Source organism: Euleptes europaea, chromosome 19 (genome assembly GCF_029931775.1).
Source record: "Euleptes europaea isolate rEulEur1 chromosome 19, rEulEur1.hap1, whole genome shotgun sequence".
Taxonomy (NCBI): Eukaryota; Metazoa; Chordata; class Lepidosauria; order Squamata; family Sphaerodactylidae; genus Euleptes; species Euleptes europaea.
Window position 1 is genome coordinate 20,016,639 of NC_079330.1, and position 19,849 is coordinate 20,036,487.

The 19,849-nt window shown below is 46.5% G+C and overlaps 1 protein-coding gene across 4 annotated transcripts in view; it reads right to left on the reverse strand.

Annotated features, from left to right (window-relative positions):
* Positions 1-19,849, reverse strand: part of CUX1 (cut like homeobox 1) — a 338,228-nt gene that overhangs the window by 51,070 nt on the left and 267,309 nt on the right. For 2 of the 4 annotated variants that reach the window (XM_056865491.1, XM_056865492.1), the window contains exons 21-22: positions 7,250-7,552; positions 1,710-1,772 (exon numbers count right to left, since the gene is read on the reverse strand). The exons of 1 other annotated variant lie outside the window; for it this stretch is intronic. In XM_056865491.1, the coding sequence (XP_056721469.1) occupies positions 1,710-1,772; positions 7,250-7,552 (366 nt within the window). The remainder of the gene's footprint in view (positions 1-1,709; positions 1,773-7,249; positions 7,553-19,849) is intronic. One more of the 4 variants, XM_056865493.1, reaches the window with a different exon arrangement.

The following is a 19,849-nucleotide window of genomic DNA, read 5'->3' on the forward strand; positions in this document are numbered from 1 at the left end:
CTTTAACTGGAGATGCTGGGGATTGAACCTGGGACCTTCTGCGTGCCAAGCAGATGCTCTACCGCTGAGCCACGGCCCCTCCCCAAGTAGCAATCGACTTATGGCGATCCCAGCCAGGGGCTTTCAAGGCAAGGGAGAAGCAGAGGTGGTTTGCCGTTGCCTGCCTCTGCAGAGTCTTCCTTGGAGGTCTCCCTTCCAAGTACCGACCCTGCTTAGCTTCCCAGATCTGACGTGATCGGGCTATACCGTGCCACCTTCCCTCCCATTGCTTTGTCTAATGCAAGAATCAAAAAGGAGAGGGACTTATTAGGTGTTGGTGGAGCTATCTCCCAATCCCACGGTTTGGTGGAGCCACAGAAACACCCAACTAAGCCCCCCCCCCGCCATAACCGCTGCTTGGGATGCTACCCATTTTTCTTGGGAGGAAAACGGAACATTACACTTTCCCTCGCCAACACAGAGCGACCCCTTCTCCATCTGCCTGCGCAATCGGCTGGCCTAGCTACAGTTAGGAACAACCTGCGTGATACACTGAGGACCCGTGACTGAACCTCAGGTTTAGTAAATGTTTACTGATTACTCTAACGGTAAAAAGGCAGCCTCTGAAGGGGAGCTTAACCCCCACCATGCCAGGCAGGCCCCTGATAAAGCCCTGCCTCTGCCTAAAGCTACTATTACCCGCCCCCCAAAGAAAAGATAAATCTGTACTAGATCTTTCCCCCCCTACTTGGGATAATAGCAGCTCAGGGGGCAGTGTTCTATGGGGAAACAGAATGCAGGAAAAGACTCCCATGCTCCAGTCTGGTGAGTTGCCCATAGGGTTGGCAGTCCCTCTTCACCACCGGCGGGAGGTTTTTGGGGTGGAGCCTGAGGAGGGCGGGGTTTGGGGAGGGACTTCAACGCCACAGAGTCCAATTCCAAAGCGGCCATTTTTCTGCAGGGGAACTGATCTTGTATCAGCTGGAGACCAGTTGGAATAGCGGGAGATCTCCAGCTAGTACCTGGAGGTTGGCAACCCTATTTGGTACATACCAAGTGTTTTTAGGAAGTGTGTGTGTGGGGGGGAAATGATGGGTTCTTGGACATTTGATGGGTGCCTGGACACTTGATTGGCTGTGCAGAATATTTTAAACACTGCTTTGGTAACACAGCACAAGGATCTCCACTGTGTTACTGAAGTTAAGCTGTGACCAACATTTTGTGGCTGGCTCCACCTCCTGCGGCAGCCATTCTGTTGCTGCGCCCATCGTGCCGTGTCAGAATGCCAAATGTGTCCGCAGGCTCGAAAGGTTGGGGACCCCCTGGGTTAACTAATCCATGGCCCGGAAGAGCAGAGCATGATGCACCCACAGTTTTACCACCTGATGCCCCCTCAACTAGACAGCTTGTTTATTTTTCTGATTAACACAATTGCTTGTAAGAAAATAATTGGTGCGCATGTGGCAGGAAGTGTGGGGAACTGGTCAACCACAGTCTCTCATTTACTAAGCCGTGTGATTGCGACCCAGTGGCCTATCGCTGCCCTCTTAAATAAGAAAAAAGAAAAGAAAAGAAAATGAAGGATGGCCCTTGAGTGACTGTCAAGGGACTGGGCTGAGACAGATATAGACAAACGCGAGACCCCAAAGAGTAGGTCCCTGGGCCCCTCGGCAGGCTGGAAATTTAACAAAACAGAGGGCAAAAAGGAAAATTGAAACGTAGTTCCACACCTAATGCAAGGTTTGGGGTACATTTCTTCCCTCTTCTGCTGCGTTTTAGGCTTGTCAGCCACGCTGTAGAGAAACAAAAATCATGGAGGGGGGAAAAAGATTTATGTAAAAAGTGACATCAGAACAAGAGTAAATTAAAGTACTTTTAAACGTTCCTCCTGGAGCCCAGGAGGAGACAGAATCAGGGACCCTGGTTTTCTGCACACTCTGAACGCGTTGAGGAATTTGGCTTCTGGTGTAGAATCCAGAGAAGCCAGCAGATTCTGGTTTGATTTTTTACTTTATATAAAAAAATGTAAGTTTCTAGCCCTCATGGGCGTGGGAAAAACTTGAAAAAGCAAAGATATCATCTGCTAAAAGTTTGAGACTAGAAGGGGGTCTGGGTGGGGAGGAACAGATTATTTTACAGCTCCCTGTCCCTACCTGTGGTCCACCGATGTACCCCGAGTCCCCAATCTCTCTCCCTCCACAACCTTTTTTTGGCTACATTAGCTTGCAATTTGCAGGCGGCACTCTCGCAAATCATTTACGCACCCCCTGACGTTTCAGTGAGTTTGCATCCACCAAGTCAATCGAGTGTTTGCACAATGCAAAATCGGAGTGGAATTTATTCTGCGCACTGCGCACTAGGCTGCATTCGGCTTTCCTGGTTGCAGAATGACCGTCAGTAAACCAGTGTCCCTGCATATAGCATGCAACGACAATGCGTACGAAGACCTACAAGCCCTGGTCTGCACCCCTCTTTCGGCAACGCGAAACCCAACGGAGAGGCAGGAAGGGAGATCCAACCGTGTATCGTATGGCGTTCCATCATCTTTGGCGGCTTAAAATTACACAGTCCAGCAGGGCCTGGAGAACAGTCCTACTAAAGTTTTCAACAGTGCAGGGAATGTAGCAAATTGTCTGCTCGCACACTCCAGACTGTAGCTAATTGTACACTTAAGTGCAAAAGGGCAAGAGTCCTGTATTCTGCAGCTGACAAAGTGAAGGGAAATGATTCTAGGAGCTGAAAAGCAGAGGTCTTTCACTCGCTCAAGGGTGAAAGGTGAGCTGTTGAAACGGCCGTATTAATCAAGAGGAATCCTGAAGGCAACGAAAGCTCTGTGGTGACTGATGGATGAGCTGCCAAGACAGAGAAGGAACACCTAAACCGGGAGCCCTGTTTCCTTTACTCCCTAACTGCGTCTTTTTTCATGGTAGTGCCCAAGGACCCGATTTACACCTGGATTTGGCAACTATCCTATGCTATCAGAATTCTAAGACAGTTTGCTAAGTAGATGCAGAAAGTTTGCAGCAGTGGGGGGTATGCACGGCTGTTGACACCACATTAAAAAGGAGCCTGGCGGCACGTGAAACCCTTCTTAAGGACGTGATGAACATTTATTCCGTCGTGAGCATTCATGAGATAGAACTCGCTTCATCTGATGCCCAGAGTGACTCGTGAAAGCTCAAGCTGGAAAAAAGCTTGTTGTTCTCAAAGGTGCTGCTGGGTTTCTATTTTATTTTGCTGCCAACAGACTAACATGGCCACCCCAGCAGCCTACCTGTATTTTCTGGAATCTAACAAAGCCAGAAGGGCATTTACACTAGCCAGAAGCCATACCTTACCCTCTGCTGCAATGGAGGGAAAATATAAGAAAACACCCTATGAACAGAGACTACGTGCTTGCCCACAAAGAGAGATTGAATCTACATATTGCTGGAGTGTGCTTTGTACAGTAAAATCTGCAGTGAAACTATTGGGCCATTGTTGGAAAGATTCCCAGGGAGAGCTAATAAAATCAAAATAGACTATCTCCTATCGGACAAAAACCATCAAACTACATGAAGGGTTGCCAGGTTTTGTGCCCAGGTCTATAACCTAAAAAAAAAAAAAAAAAAAAAAAACACCTAAGAAGTGTTCTTAATCTCAAGAGTGGTACAGATTTTAAATCCTTGGGGTGTTTTTATATTTAGTATTTATTAAGGAGTGTTAATATGTTAAATATATTATGCCTATCTGCATTCGTGGTTGATGTGTACCATGATTATTTTTAATTGTTCCCATTTTTTGTGTATTTTTACTGTATTTTCTGGTTGTGGACTGTAATAAATATCTTTGCTTTGACTAACATGGCTACGCCTCTGGATCCAACACCAAATTCATTTATCTGTCCATTCCCACAGTCTCAGATATAATCAATAATGCTGGCATTATTGTAGCAATATACGGAAAACAACCCTGACCCCCCTTGAAATGCTTGCAGAGAAGTGAACTTGGAAAAACATGTATTTAAGTTATTAACGTAACATTTTCGACTTCTCTACACTGTTCCCTACCTGGCTATAGAAAAAGGATTGTTCAAAAAATTATTAGGTAATTTTACAAAAGAGCCCCGTGGCGCAGAATGGTAAGCAAAGCTCTGCTCATGACCTGAGTTCGATCCCGACGGAAGTTGGTTTCAAGGTTAACTCATCCTTCCATCCTTCCGAGGTTGGTAAAATGAGTACCCAGATTGCTGGGGGTAAAGTGTAGGTGACTGGGGAAGGCAATGGCAAACCACCCCGTAAACATAGTCTGCCTAGCAAACGTCGTGATGTGATGTCATCCCATGGGTCAGGAATGACCCGGTGCTTGAACAGGGGACTACCTTTACCTTTTTAATTTGAGAAAACGTTCCAGTTGTTTCCTTCATCTTGACCCCCCTAGTACTACCAGTATGGAATGTCATCCTAAAGAATGGTTTCCAGTAGAGTGATGGGCATTTTGCCTTCTACTTTAAGGTGAAGTGGCTTGCGTTTCTTCTTGCTGCAAGCCTACAACCCGTGTAAATAGAGAATAAGACCGTCTTTGCTAGACAAGTCAAAAGGGAGTGAAGGCTTCACTGCAGATCACTCTACGATTCTACACTGTGACTGGAATTCAGGCCAATCTGGCCGTGTCTAGATGACCAAACCACGTGGATTCAAGTGGGTACCAGCCTGGCAGCAGACACGCAAACGTGGGCTAATTTAGACTCACTGAGGCTGCTCTGGGTAGTACTCGCGTGATCCTAGCAACCGCCTGAGATTCAGTCACCATAGCATTACTGGAACATGGAATCTAGCGCCGAGGAAGTAGTGAACACACGATACATTTTACCCACAGATACAATCTGTGTGTGAAAAGGCATTGCCCACATGGCCTTGGAAATCTACCTGAAGCTGCCACCTATGATTGTGTGTGTGTTAAGTGCCGCCAAGTCACTTCCGACTCATGGCGACCCTATGAATGGAAGTCCTCCAAAATGTCCTATCTTTGACAGCCTTGTTCAGGTCTTGCAAATTGAGGGCTGTGGCTTCCTTTATTGAGTCAATCCATCTCTTGTTGGGTCTTCCTCTTTTCCTGCTGCCCTCAACTTTTCCTAGCATGGCTGTCTTTTCTAGTGACTCTTGTCGTCTCATGACGTGACCAAAATACGATAGCCGCAGTTTAGTCATTTTAGCTTCTAGGGTCAGTTCAGGCTTGATTTGATCTATAACCCATTGATTTGTTTTTTTGGCATTCCACAGAATCCGTAACACTCTCCTCCAACACCACATTTCAAAGGAATCTATTTTCTTCCTATCAGCTTTCTTCACTGTCCAGCTTTCACACCCATAGATAGTAATAAGGGATTACGATGGCATGAATTAATTTAGTCTTGGTGGCCACCTACGATTAGGCCTCTGGTAACACGTCACACAACGGGCCACTGTGACATCACAATCTAACGCCCTCAAAAGGAACCTGTGGATTCACTCAGACTCTTTGCAGTATGAATCCGTGTACTGGTTAATGTCCTCTGGCCATCACCTCTTGATGGAGCCCCCTACCCATCGGTGCGGTTTGCTTGGCCTCCGGGGAGGGGGGTGTCCCAAGATTGTTGTGCGGCAGTTCCGACTCAACGGAAGTAACTGCCCGAGGCTGTGTGTAGGGGGCTCCGTCCCTGTGTGCCTTCTACAGAGGCCATAAGGCAGTTTCATTTTAGCAGCCAACTGGTGGCAGCTAGGAATTTGGTGGCAGAGTCGAATTGGCTGTATTTGTACTGAAAGTGTCGCCTGTGGCCAAGTCTAGGGAATTTACATGTACTGGCTTTATCAATGGCTATTCTGTAAGGTGCCTCGGGTTATTCTTTGAAAGAAAGGTAGGATATACTTTTCCTTTCAAGAGAGCGAACAGGGGAATGAGAGGCCCTCTTGGAAGCCATTCACTTCCTGCCTGCCTGGGGCCACAGCACTGATTTTGCTCATCTTCCCTTTGCAGTAAATGTATCTTCTTTAAACCACCCCCTCTTCCCTTGTTCCTATTATGAAAGCAACCTTAGGGCCTTTTGGCAACTGTACCATCTTAGACCTCGCCTAAACCACCAGCTATTTATTAGCCAATCTCCGTAATTGTTGGATTTGCTTCCTTGGCCAAAATAATACAATAGTAATAGTAATAATAATTTGTTTATAAAGATTAGGGACCTTGCTTTTGATCATAAACTGCTCCCACTTTTAAATCTCTTTCCCTCTCCGTCTCTTTCTCCCTGGGACTGTCCTAACTTCTCATTTTATAAAAAGAAACCTCTCAAACCAACAATGTGAAGACAATGCTATTGGTATGAACCATCTTAGGTTTCAGCGTCATCCAGTTTGGGTGTCAGAACCTGCCAGTTTGATCTAAAGCAATTAAAAAAAAAGAGGACTTAAGTAATTAAGTTTTTAAAAAAAAATTGTTTCTGTGTCACTTTGGAGGGGCGATGAGGACAATGAAGTACTTTGGGGCCCCATTTTTAATTTAAAATTTAATGGGAGGAAGGCACTCCGACATGACCCTGCCTGACAATTAAGAGCTTCTTCCGAGGCCCTTCTCTGAGAGTCCCCAAATTTGGAGCTCAAGTAGGTAGCTATCAAAGAGGGGAGGGGCTTTTCCGTGATGGCACCCCGACAGCAGACATCCCTCTCCACAGCTACCTGCCTGGTGGTTTTTTTAAAGTTTTGGTGTTTTGTTTTGAGGTTTCCCCCCTTTATTATTTTTTTAAAATGTGGTTTTGTTACATGCTGGGGTTAGTAACTGACCTATTTTTACTGTCATTGGTTTTATGGTTGATTATTTATTGAATGGTTTATAGACCTTGTTTTTATCGGGAAGCTGATTTGGAAGCCTTCGGCTCTCTATCTGTAGATTTAAATAAACAGACAAAGCCAGTCATCGTATCAAGAATGTAGAGACCCGTGGAATGTCTACAACCCGGATCAGCGAGCAAATCCTATCAATTACCTATCTGTTAAGTCTCCTTCGTCTAGGTTCCTTATATGGTTTCCAAGATCACTTTGCCCCCCAACCAGGTGCTGAAGTCTGCTGAATTCTGCAACCCTAAGTATACTTACTTTGGAGTAAGCCCCGCCGAAATCACAGGGATTCACTTTGGAGTAAACAAGAATATGCTCGGACCATTAAGCATGTTCCTGCTCCCAACATAGCGAGGGGGGGGGGGTAACGATTTTAAAAGATGTTCTCCTACAATAATCGGAAGCAGTAAAAAGCAATTTACCGAGATTGTTGTCTGTGAGCACCTCTTTGACCCTCTTGGTGATGCCGTATGTGTCCAGTTCTGGCGACATGGCGACCAGTTCCTGAATGCTGAGTGACGAATGGCCGGAGAGGGGCAACGGCGTGGCGGACTGGGAATCTGAAGCCGACGGCTCACTCGACTCCTGCAGCTTGCCGTCCTTATTCGTCTCGATGGCGGGGCAGGGTTGCTGGACCAGCTCTGTCAGGCTTTTAACGGACTCGCTGGAGCTCATAGGGGACTCCGGAGCAGGGCTGCAACTGGCCGAGGTCTTTGGGGTGCTTTCTGCAAATCAGCAGGGAAGGGGGTGGGTGGGGAGAGAGAAGAAGAGATGGGTTTTTAGCAAAATTCTTGTTCACCAAGGATTTCCTTCAAGATTTCGTCTTTATTTTACAAAAGGATAGGTCAGGGCAATAGTCCGGTACTACGTGTGAGGGCTGGTCTTTCCCACATGCTTTAGCTGAAGATATCAATGATGAAATCAGCATACATGCAAAATATGTGCTTTGTCCCTACCTGTAATTCCCAGAGATGGAGAGACTGAAACCAGCATACTGATGCTTCCTTTCCCCCAACTTTAAAGCAGCTTCTCACCAACAACAGTGGACCACCCAACGGAGGTCCAAATGCAGGGATCTTGCAACAGATCGAGCTGCCCACATTGCCACACTGAGGTAGTACTATTATGAGACCTAATAACATCAGCCACGCCATTATGGGCTCATCCACTTGAACGTCATCTAATTGAATATATGCCATCATGTGCCAGCAGTGCCCATCTACTGTCTACATTGGACACACGTGTTGGTTGCTATGTGAGAGAATCAATAAATAAAAATTGGACATAGAAATCGCAACGTTCAAAACCAGCGGAGGAACATTTTAATCTTACTCGGCATACTTTCGCAGATCTGAAGGTAACATAAAACTTCAAAGGGAATATACACTATGAGAGGGCTGCAATTAGAAGTCAACAAGAAACTAAATTCTGCCTCTCATCCTGGCTTTAACAGAGACTTGGGTCTCCTCCCCACAATTTCTAACAGCTCAACAGGTCCCACTTTCTAGACTCTCTGATTGGCTCTTCTTAACATACTACAGCTCTTTATGAATGTCCAGTAATTTCCTTACGTTTCAGACTACTTCTTCCTCAATTGGTTGTCATTTGTCCTACTTAATTACACTTTTTGTTTACCTGCACCAGACGAGAGAAAGGCTGGGACCTCTGGCCACTCTCATCATACATTATGTGTAACAACCCAGTCTATTCCAGTCCTTTACACACAGAATCACACCTGAAAGTTTGATGATGGCATTCATATCAAGCTTTTCTCGGTCCCCAACTCTTTCCTTCTCCTCCCTCTATATTCCCTATAAATATGTGGAATACGAGTTCCTCTTCTTAGTATCTGAAGAAGTGAGCTCCAAGTTACGAAAGCTCGTACTGGAAGAAATGCTGTCAGTCTTCAAGATGCCGCTGGGCTTCTTTATTTTGCTACAGCAGACTTAACACGGGTACCCCCCTGGAAACTTCCTGTGCTGCCATTTATGCCAAGCCTCATGGGAGCAGCCTACCAGGCTGTAAGCAAATTGCTCCCTTCCTTCCAAACTGACAGTGGCTGAGGGACCCAGCCCTGCTTCTCAAGGGCTGGTCGTGGCAACTCCCCAGCAGGATTTTCCATGGCAACCGTCTCGCACTGTAAGCAAGAGACTGTATGCAACATGCCAGCAAAATGATACAATTTTTTTTTTAAACACACGAATCTGCTCCTCTGGTTTAAGATTAGGTACCATCTACATCAGGGGTATCACACTCAATTGTTACGAGGGCCGGATATGACATAAATTTTTACTTGGTCGGGCCGGGCCAGCCCTTGCTAGCCCAGATCGAGAGAGAGAGAGAGAGAGAGAGAGAGAGAGAGAGTGTATGGGGTGGCTACCTTGGCTGGCTCGCAGGCCAGATAAGAGCTCTCAAGGGGTGGGATCCGGCCCATGGGCCTTATGTTTGACACCCCTGAACTACATGCTATCAGATGAGTTTGCAAAGATAAATATCCAATTTTTCAAAATTCTCACAAAGTACCTGTAAGTTCCAATACTTTCTAGAATGGCATTTTAGAAGAAATGCAGAGCTGCTGCTGAAAACAGCAGCTGTTCAATTCTTCCCCTTTCTGATATGTTATTATGATATGTATTTCCCAGTCCCTGATATGTATGCCCCAGTCCCTGATAGCAGTATTCAGTGACCATAAAATCATAGAATAGTAGAGTTGGAAGGGACTACCAGGGCCATCTAGTCCAACCCCTGCATAATGCAGGAAATTCACAACTACCTCCCCCTCACACCCCCAATGACCCCCTACTCCATGCCCAGAAAATGGCCAAGATGCCCCCCCTCTCATGAACTGCCTAAGGTCATAGAATCAGCATTGCTGACAGATAGCCATCTAGCCTCTGCTTAAAAACCTCCAGGGAAGGAGCGCTTACCACCTCCTGAGGAAGCCTGTTCCACTGAGGAACTGCTCTGTTAGAAAATTCTTCCTAATGTCTGGACGGAAACTTTTTTGATTTAATTTCAACCCGTTGGTTCTGGTCCGACCTTCTGGGGCAACAGAAAACAACTCAGCACCATCCTCTATATGACAGCTTGACACATGGCAGACCCATGTGTCCTAGAACCTGTAGTTCTGGCACGTAATACATGGGTTTATTTAAACATTTTTATGCCGCCTTTTCCACCCATCTTGGGTTCTCCAAGGCAGTGAACATTTCAAACCTTAAAACAGCGTTTAAAATTCACACATACATAAAACATTTTAAACAATTAAATAAAATCTATGAACACATAAAAACACACAAACAAGGAGGAGGGCTAATAAAGGTTAGTAAGGGAATGCCAAACCTAAAAAAGTCTCTGCTGGTTGGCAGGAGACAACGGGCGAAAACGCATGGTCGCTTTAGCCTCCTTGATTCCGTTTCAGCCAGGATTCAGCCAGGATCGAACGCGCATTCAGCGAAACGCATGCGTTCAATCCTGGCTCAATCCTGGCTGAAACAGGGAATAAAGGAGGCTAAAGTGACCGTGCATTTTCGCCCAACGATAGAGGGTGACAGACGAATCTCCCTGTTAGACGGTGTACCTAAGCCAGCAACCATGTTTGCGGTAACTCCCAGGCCATTTATTCATGGAAGGTTTTGCACTGGATTTGCCACTCTTTAGATGCACTTTTCCCCCATCCATATTCTCAAAACTCAACAATAAGCCGCCATGCAGAGTTTTGATAATTCAGATGGGGGAAATGTGCATCTATAGAGTGGCAAATCCAGTGCAAAACCTCCCATGAATAAATGGCCCCAGAAAGCTTTGCAATCACACACTGAGAAAGTCATGATGCTACTTGCATGTTTGTCCGATGGGACATTTCTTTACGGCTGCACTGCAGGTGGCTTTTTGGACCCTGCGTTTAAAGGTCAAGGCTAGCACAATTATATATCGCTGTTTAATAAATAAAAATGATCTTTAGTCATTAAGCAAAAGACGTGGCAATGTATTAACTTTTGACAGCTTAGCAAAAACATGGTGGGGGAGACGGGAAAGCAATTGCGAAAGGAATTTCTCATTAAGCAGTAATGGGAAAGAGGGCTTTAAAAAAAAAAAAAATCCCTGTACATGATCACCCACCGCCCCACCCCGCCCCAATGTGTACATATTAATGTTCCTTTTAAATTCACTGACCGACTAACACACTGTCTGGTTCTTGTGAAGGGCTGAACGATCTTTACAAAGTTGTTGGCTCTCAGTGTGTGTCTGTGTGTGTGTGTGTATGGTGGGAAGACAGTCAGTTCCAGAATTGTTAAACTTGCACTATTTCATGTGTGTGTAAAGTGCCATCAAGTCATAGCTGACTTAAAACGACCCTGTAGGGGTTTCAAAGCAAGAGACTAAGAGAGGTGGTTTGCCATTGCCTTCCTCTGCATAGCGGCCCTGGAATTCCTTGGTCGCCTCCCATCAAAATACTAACCAGGGCCGACCCTGCTTGAGATCTGGACCAGATCAGGCTAGCCTGGGCCATCCACCTCAGGGCGTACTATTTCGATGGGAGATTTCCAAGGAATGGGAGATTTCCAAGGATGGGAGATTTCCAAGGAATACCAGAGTCGTGACACGGAGACAGGTAATGACAAACCACCTCTGAACGTCTCCTGCCTTGAAAACCCTACCAGGGGTTGCCATAAGTCAGATGTGACTTGACGGCTGAAACCCTCCCCCAACATTTTATAGGGAAATATGCATACACACACTCACATGACCGTGCTTGAAATGCACTGACTGTCAAACCGAGAACCGTTGGTTAGAACCCCGTGAGCCCCCCAGATGCCTCATTACATACCGCAGAACATTCCCTTCCCGACGTTAAACTGACCACAACACTCGAAAAAAAGGTTCAATCTTAAAATAGATCTTGCTGTTACACAGAACAACTGCACAGCACACACTTCCAGCAACTTCCAGGAGAGGGGCTGTGGCTCAGTGGTAGAGCATCTGCTTGGCATGCAATCCCAGGTTCAATCCCCGGCATCTCCAGTTAAAGGGACCAGGCAAGTAGGTGGTGTGAAAGACCCCTGCCTGAGACCCTGGAGAGCCGCTGCTGGTCTGAGTAGACAATACTGACTTTGATGGACCAAGGGTCTGATTCAGCATAAGGCAACTTCATATGTTCATCAATCAATCATGAACATTCGACCCCTGGAGAAAGAGTTATTGATGGCTGAAGGGAGACAGGGTGCTGGGACTTCAGCGCATGTATGAGATTTATATGCATGTGCACATAAGTCAAACTATATCTTCCTCTCCTCATCCACTCTTTCCAGAGATTATAATCTAAAGACCTATGGGACGAGAATGAAACTTGGACTTTCTGTGCGCAAAGCAGGCGCTCTACCACTTATCTGAGACCACTTATCTGGTTCTACCCCCCCAATAAGTGCTTCCCTGCTATGCTCTGCCTGCCCTCTCAACATGCACAAGCAAATGCTTTCAACAGAGGTGTTGCTATGTCTCGTTCATTCTCAGCTACATGCCATAGGCTCAGGGCAAGTAACAAAATATATAACGTGCTGAAACAAACTACCAAAAATATCCTTGGCTCGTCTTTATTTGGTCAAACGCGAACTTGCCATGCTGCTCACAGATGCCCAGGGTCGCTATACACACACTCCCCCTCCACAAAGAATTGATATTTGTATCAGGGAAGCTGTGTGATACGGCATGACGGCTCCAGAGGGGCACATTGGGAAAGCAAAGGACATGCCTTTGACTGAAAATTGAGACACATGAACACATGAAGGTGCCTTATACTGAATCAAACATTTGGTCCATCAAAGTCAGTATTGTCTACTCAGACCAGCAGCAGGTCTCCAGGGTCTCAGGCGGAGGACTTTTACATCACCTACCTGCCTAGTCCCTTTAACTGGAGATGCTGGGGATTGAACCTGGGACCTTCTGCATGCCAAGCAGATGCTCTACCACTGAGCTACAGCCCCTCCTTTAAGACATTTGCTTTCTGGTAACGGGTGATAAAAGGCCTTGTTTAGCATGGCACTCTCCTGTGGTTATGGAATCTGAAAATGGCAACGGGCGCACCGCAGCAGCAGAAGCAGCAAATGACAGACCTCACTCTTGCCTTGGTATGTATCGTCGCTGTATCTGTAATCCCAGGACAAACTCATAAGTCAGTCGCTTTAAAACATAATACATGAAGCAGCCCTTGCAGCTGGCTGACGGGTTCCGGCTCCCAATGAGGGAAGAGCTACTTGCAACCCTCTCCGTGCTTTGAAATGCTGGAGAAGGGAGCAGCCATTGCAGGCAGATAGCTAGCTCTCTGTGCCTTCCCCTGTGCTGTGAGAGAGAAATAAAAGCCCCGTCCTCTGGAGGAACGGCAGCCTCTAACATAGCACAGTCTGGTAGCAGATGCACTGAAGATTTAAACAAAGCAGGAGCTGCTGGTCCCTCTAAGGACCGACCTCCTCCGTTAGTTGTCCGGTGCCCTCAGCCAGGCGAGGCAGTCCAGCAAAAGCCCCTCCAGAGAGCCAGCGTGGTGTAGTGGTTAAGAGCGGTGGTTTGGAGCAGTGGACTCTGACCTGGAGAACCGGGTTTGATTCCCCACTCCTCCACATGCGCGGCGGAGGCTAATCTGGTGAACTGGGTTGGTTTCCCCACTCCTACCCATGAAGCCAGCTGGGTGACTTTGGGCTAGTCAAAGCTCTTTAGAGCTCTCTCAGCCCCACCTACCTCACAGGACGTCTGTTGTGGGGAGGGGAAGGGAAGGTGATTGTAAGCCGTTTTGATTCTTAAGTGGTAGAGAAAGTCAGCATATAAAAACCAACTCTTCTTCTTTTTCCACTCCCAATTGCCTGTAGTGGTCGTTGATTAGGCCTATGGAGCAAGATCTGTTCCTAGGGTTGCCAGGTCCCCTCTTTGCCACTGGCGAGAGGTTTTTTGGGCGGAGCCTGAGGAGGGCAGGGTTTGGGGAGGGGAGAGACTTCAATGCCATAAGAGTCCAATTGCCAAAGCGGCCATTTTCTCCAGGTGAACTGATCTCTCTCGGCTGGAGATCAGTTGTAATAGCAGGAGATCGCCAGCTAATACCTGGAGGTTGGCAACCCTGTCTGTTCCCGACTTGAGAAGGCACCTGAAGCCCTTTTTCTTCTATGCAACATAAAACCTGAACATCTATTACAGCTGATGTTCTGTATCGCTGTTAATTGGTAGTGCTTTTAAAAGTGTCTTCAGATGTATTTATATCAAAAAAGTTTTATGGACTTTGAAGCTGTATTTTTTATAATTCTCAGCCACTGCAGGACTCCATATCAGAAAAGCAGACTGAAAAACGAAAAAACAATAAACCGACAGAAAGGATTCTGCTACCTCTTCCAGCATACCAAAACAGAGGGGGGTGGGATTCACGAACAAGTCCCTACATGGGGCTTTTTAAAATTATAGTTGATGGTTAATTGCACAACATATTATACAGGCTTTTATAAATGCACACACAGAGTCTAGAAAAGAGAGATACTTTTCCATCCTCCCATATTGCTAACAATTCAGGGTTACCTGATAAGCGCTAGGTTTGGGACAGACAGACAGACGGAAGTACGTCTTCACTCATCTAGCTTGTGGAATGCCCTGCCACAAGAGGAGAGGGGCTGTGGCTCAGTGGTAGAGCATCTGCTTGGCATGCAGAAGGTCCCAGGTTCAATCCCCGGCACCTCCAGTTAAAGGGATGATGTGAAAGACCCCTGCCTGAGCCCCTGGAGAGCAGCTGCCTGTCTGAGTAGACAATACTGACTTGGATGGACCACAGGTCTCATTCAGTAGAAGGCAGCTTCATGTATTCAAGATGGCGGATGGCAACTGGTTCAGATCGCCTACGAACACTAGCAGCCATCCCTACATCCTGTGGCACTGAGTTCCACAAGTTAACTATGGGTTGTATGAAGAAGTACTTCCTGTTGTCCAACCTGATTTCGTCTGGCTGGATTCTGGGAAGCATTCGAGGGTCAAATTTGGTTCAGGTAGGGTCTTAGTCATGGTGGACAAGGCATTGCCCTTGGAAGTCCTGACCCATCTGCCACTGCCTCTGTTCTCATTGACGAGCCCTTGAAAAACCTGAACGGAATCATGCCCTCTTGTACACCCTCCTTCCTCCCTTCTCCATGTGGAATCCAGCACAACCTCCCCCATATTATGGCTGTTCCTTGGAGGTGCAAAGTCCTTTTGGAACAGTAAGGAATGCAGCAATGCAGTAGGTCAAGGGAAGAGGAGGAGGAGGAAGAAGAGTTAGTTTTTTATATGCCGACTTTCTCCACCACTTAAGAAAGAATCAAACCGGCTTATAATCACCTTCCCTCCCCCTCCCCACAACAGACACCCTGTGAGGTAGGTGGGGCTGAGAGTGTGACTAGCCCAAGGTCACCCAGCTGGCTTCATGGGTCGGAGTGGGGAAACCAACCCGGTTCACCAGATTAGCGTCCGCCGCTCATGTGGAGGAGTGGGGAATCGAACCCGGTTCTCCAGATCCGAGTCCACCACTCCAAACCATCGCTCTTAACCACAACATCACGCTGGCTCTCAGGTAGCTTACTGAGTCTGCCAGATCAGAGTCCACCGCTCATGTGGAGGAGCTGGGAATCGAACCCGATTCTCCAGATATGAGTCCACCGCTCCTAACCGCAGCTTCTAACCACTACACACTGGGAACAAGAAGCATTATAACAAACCAAAGCTATTTAACAAAGATCACCGAGCCTCTTTTTAAAAGAAAAGGCCACATTGTTTGGAGGGGGGAAAAGGGGCTCTGACATTCCCACAAAGGATTCTCTCAGTTCAAGTAATGTATTTCATTGTTTGCTTTTTTTAAAGGGGGAGGGCTTATGAAAGATGCAGGGGAGAAAAGACGTATTAAAGAGAGCCACCACAGTCCTCTAATCTTTAAGGCAATAAGGACACCACAGATCTAATTTCTTTTCTCCGCTTAGCCCCAGGTCACTGCGCAGCTGCATCCACAGCCCAACCAAATGTTATTTTTGTACTGGAGCGGCGAAGGAGCGGTACTGTAAATTTGCCCCGATGCACCCATGCGAGGGACCAATTTGGCAGATCATCCATCTTGTTCACTGTACACTGTCAGGGACGGCATGAATTCCGCACATGATAAACAGATTTCTCCTCAGATCCGCGTCCTTTAACCCTCTGCAAGGTCAGAACGACGGCTGCCTGGTTAATAAAAACGGCACCGCGCCGGTTGGAGCTCCCCTTCCCGTTCCGTCCCCGGTGCCAGCTTCAAGAAATCGTGGACAGCGACAGCAGCTGTGAATTTCCGAGGCAATTCTCTTGACCGTGTAGCGCAAAACAGAAAACAATATTCACAGTATGTGTGTGTGTGTTGAGGTGGGGGGGAAAGGAAGACACACAGACATATGATGCAGCTGAAATGAACAAAAGCAGTCGCCTTCATAAAACTGGCGCCTTTCCCCACCGTGCCTACCGAAATCTGCAGCCAAGCTGGCAAATTACCTATTGGCAACACGTTTAGACGACTTGTAAATTTCATTGCAAGCTGCAATACACTGGCAAGGAATTCCAAGATCACATTATCAGAAACATGCTTACATGTAAGGTGGGTTTTTTTAAAGCAAGAAAAATTTGCGCGTTCCAAATGAGGAAATGATATGTGGGGGTGGGGGGTTTGGCTATCAAGTTGCAGAAAACTTATTGTGACCCTTTAGAGCAGTGGTTCCCAAACTTTTCGGGCCACTGCCCCCTCGGTTCCACAAACTCAACCCCAGCGCCCCCTACCCTAGCCTATAAAAAGCATTATTCAAAATAGGGGTTTGCATGACTCAGTAAAGATGATGATAATAAAACTGCAAAACAGCAACAATTAATTGCACATCTATTCTAAGTCAAATTAAAACTTTTTAGTTGAAATTTATTCAACAAAACTGATGAACTTGATCCAGTGGTACCGGCTCTTCAAAGTCTGGGGGAAAATTCTGACAGTTTCCACCAAATTTGCCAGCATGGTGCCATACCTTGATCTGTTGTAAATTAGCGAACAACACAATTGAAGGGGCCCACCTCTAGTGCCCCCTGCTGCCCCCTTGGCTCTTAGTGCCCCCCTAGGTAATCCCACCGCCCCCCAGAGGGTGGTACTGCCCACTTTGGGAGCCACTGCTTTAGAGTTTTCAAGGAAAGAGACACTGAGAGAGGTGGGGCTGAGAGAGCGCTGAGAGAACTATGACTGGCCCAAGGTCACCCAGCAGGCTTCATGCGTAGGAATGGAGAAACCAACCCGATTAGAAACCGCCGTTCTTAACCACTACACTATGCTGGCTCTGTGGAAGATGGGCCCTTTGCCCTGGAGGCCAGGAGCAAGCCAAACCAAGCCCCAGTGCAAAAAGTACCTGTCATCATCTTAGTTGCTGGCTGGGTCCAAGCTACAGGGCCATCTGGCTTGCTCTAGAGCCATTGTAACATCCCTAGCCTTCCTAAGCAACCCCTTTTCATGTCACTAGGCCCTGCATAAGCTCCCCTCTCTGCCAAATCAACTTTCTTCTAAGCACTTCCGAATCCCCCCCACCATCCTGTCCCGGATCACTTTCAGATAGGTGCAGCTGCCTGTGCTCTTGCGCTCCTCTGCGTTAAATCAAAGCTTTCCCAAAACGGATTACGAACATTCAAAGGCTGATCTTTCGCCTCTGCAGTTAGAATGTCTATGAGCATTCTGTAACATCACATCAGCTCAGGCAGCAGCTAGCGGTGTGGGGGACTTGCAGTTTATTGTATGTAAATAGAGGCTTAGTTAAGTGATGGCGACAACATTGGCATCTTCTTGACAAGTTAGGCGGACTAAACCCGTCCAAAGTACAGTAAGTTCACAGTATTTTGGCGGCGGCGAGGGGTGTGTGTGAATGTCTTTTAGCAACCCCCCCGCCAAAAAAAGGAAAAAAGATGCAAGGTGACTAGTCGCAGCTTTATTGTCATGTACAGCCCCAATGCATTTCCCTGTTTAAGCTTCATCGGGGGATCAGAGTTCTTTTTGCAATTGAATTCTACGGAAAGGTGGAAAGGTTCAGAAAAAAAGAACTCTGATCCCCCAAAGGACCCAGCCTTGCTCCGACTAGGGAGCAGCTGTGTTTGAAGAAGCACAAGGAAAAGTTGGAAGAAGAAGAAGAGTTGATTTTTATATGCCGATCTTCTCTACCTTTTAAGGAGAATCAAACCGGCGTACAATTGCCTTCCCTTCACCTCCCCACAACAGACACCTTGTGAGGTAGGTGGGGCTGAGAAAGTTCAAAGAACTGTGACTAGCCCAAGGTCACCCTACAGGCTTCATGTGTAGCTGTGGGGAAACAAACCTGGTTCTCCATATTAGAGTCCGCCGCTCATGTGGAGGAATGGGGGGTCGAACCTGGTTCTCCAGATCAGAGTCCATCGTTCTTAACCACTACACCACGCTGGGATGAGTGGATCACCCCCAGGTCCATCCTAACTGGGATGTGGGTTCACTGTGACAATCTTCCAGGGCATTTAGTGGGACTTCAAGGAGCATAACCCGAAGGGTAAAGAGAGAATCCTCCTTCTTGTATCCTTGGTGCATGAGGAGATTGTGGATAGTGGCCGTCAAGTTAATCATAGATACCAGGTATTTTTACTTTTTGGTCCCGTGGGTAAACACTTATGTGACACCAAGACTGCAGGACCCCAGGATAAATGTGTTATTATACAGCCCGAGTTGGCAGCTGATGAAGACCTCCTATTTGTCGAAACAGGGAAACATCCGGCCCCCTGTATTTCACGATATGATCCGTTATTGCCACTCATGTGATTTATGAGTTATTATACTCTACGTAGCAGCAACAGAAGACAGCTGCTATATGCAAGTTGGCGATATATTCGCATAAGACTTTTTGGCTTTATTTTTAAACGCTTGTGATTCAACAGTGTGTTCAACAAGTTGTTTATGATTTATTTGCATATTATTGCACAGACATTGAATGTACAACTGAATGTTTATATATGCCTAAATTGAACAAGATTATTATTGCATTGATAATTATTGCTTGATTTTTTTCTGCTATTCTTGGTTTGCTAACTAACTATATAGCAGGCTAACTTACATTTACCTAAATACATATTGTTGGCATCTAAAGGATTACTTCTGAAAGGGCTGCTTTCTACTTTTAAAAAATTCTAGATTACAACATATGGCTGTGTTTTTTACGGGTTCACAGAAATGTGTACCCACAGGAGTTTGTAGCTTAAAAAAAACCCTTAGTGTTTGGGGATACCGGGAAAAAATTGAGGGGGAACCTGTCCCCCCCCCCCAAAGTGCAAACCCTCCCTCCGACTACTTGCTGACTGGGCTTTGATCTGAAGCAAAGACCTGAGGAAGGCAGATGGACGACAGTTTGATAGCTAAATCCACCCTAATAGGATTTCATGATCATCCTTGGAAATCATTAAGGCTGCATAAAAGCTCCTCTTCAGAAAGGGTATTGAATTTCTAGCTCCGGTTTCAAGAAGAGAGAAACAGGGGATACCAGTCAGACCCCAGACTTGTAAGACTGTTGAAACTGAAAACAACAACAACAACCCAAAATCTCTAAGGACAGGAGGGGAAAAAAAGAGAGCTATATTCTAACGACAGCAAGCAAGACAGCTACCATGTTAACTCTTAAACAGGAGTGGACTTGAGAAGCAGATCTGCTGTGATTTGCCAAGAAATGTCTATCGCTGATCTGATCCACTATTTAAATTCCAACGCACGGCCCTCGATCCCCAGTAATAATAACCCAAATTCCATTTAGTGTTCATTTGAGCAGTCAGGATAAAGTCATTTCTTATTATCTCCCCACTGTGTAAAAAACAGCTTGAAGGTAGGAAGTCAGCAAGCATTTTCGCCAAAAAGTAATTATTGAGAGTGACATTTTTACTGCTGGCATGCCATAAGGCGAACTGCGCATTTGGAAGGACGAGTCGCTGAAACAAAATGACAGGCCGTGCCGTGACATTCCAAG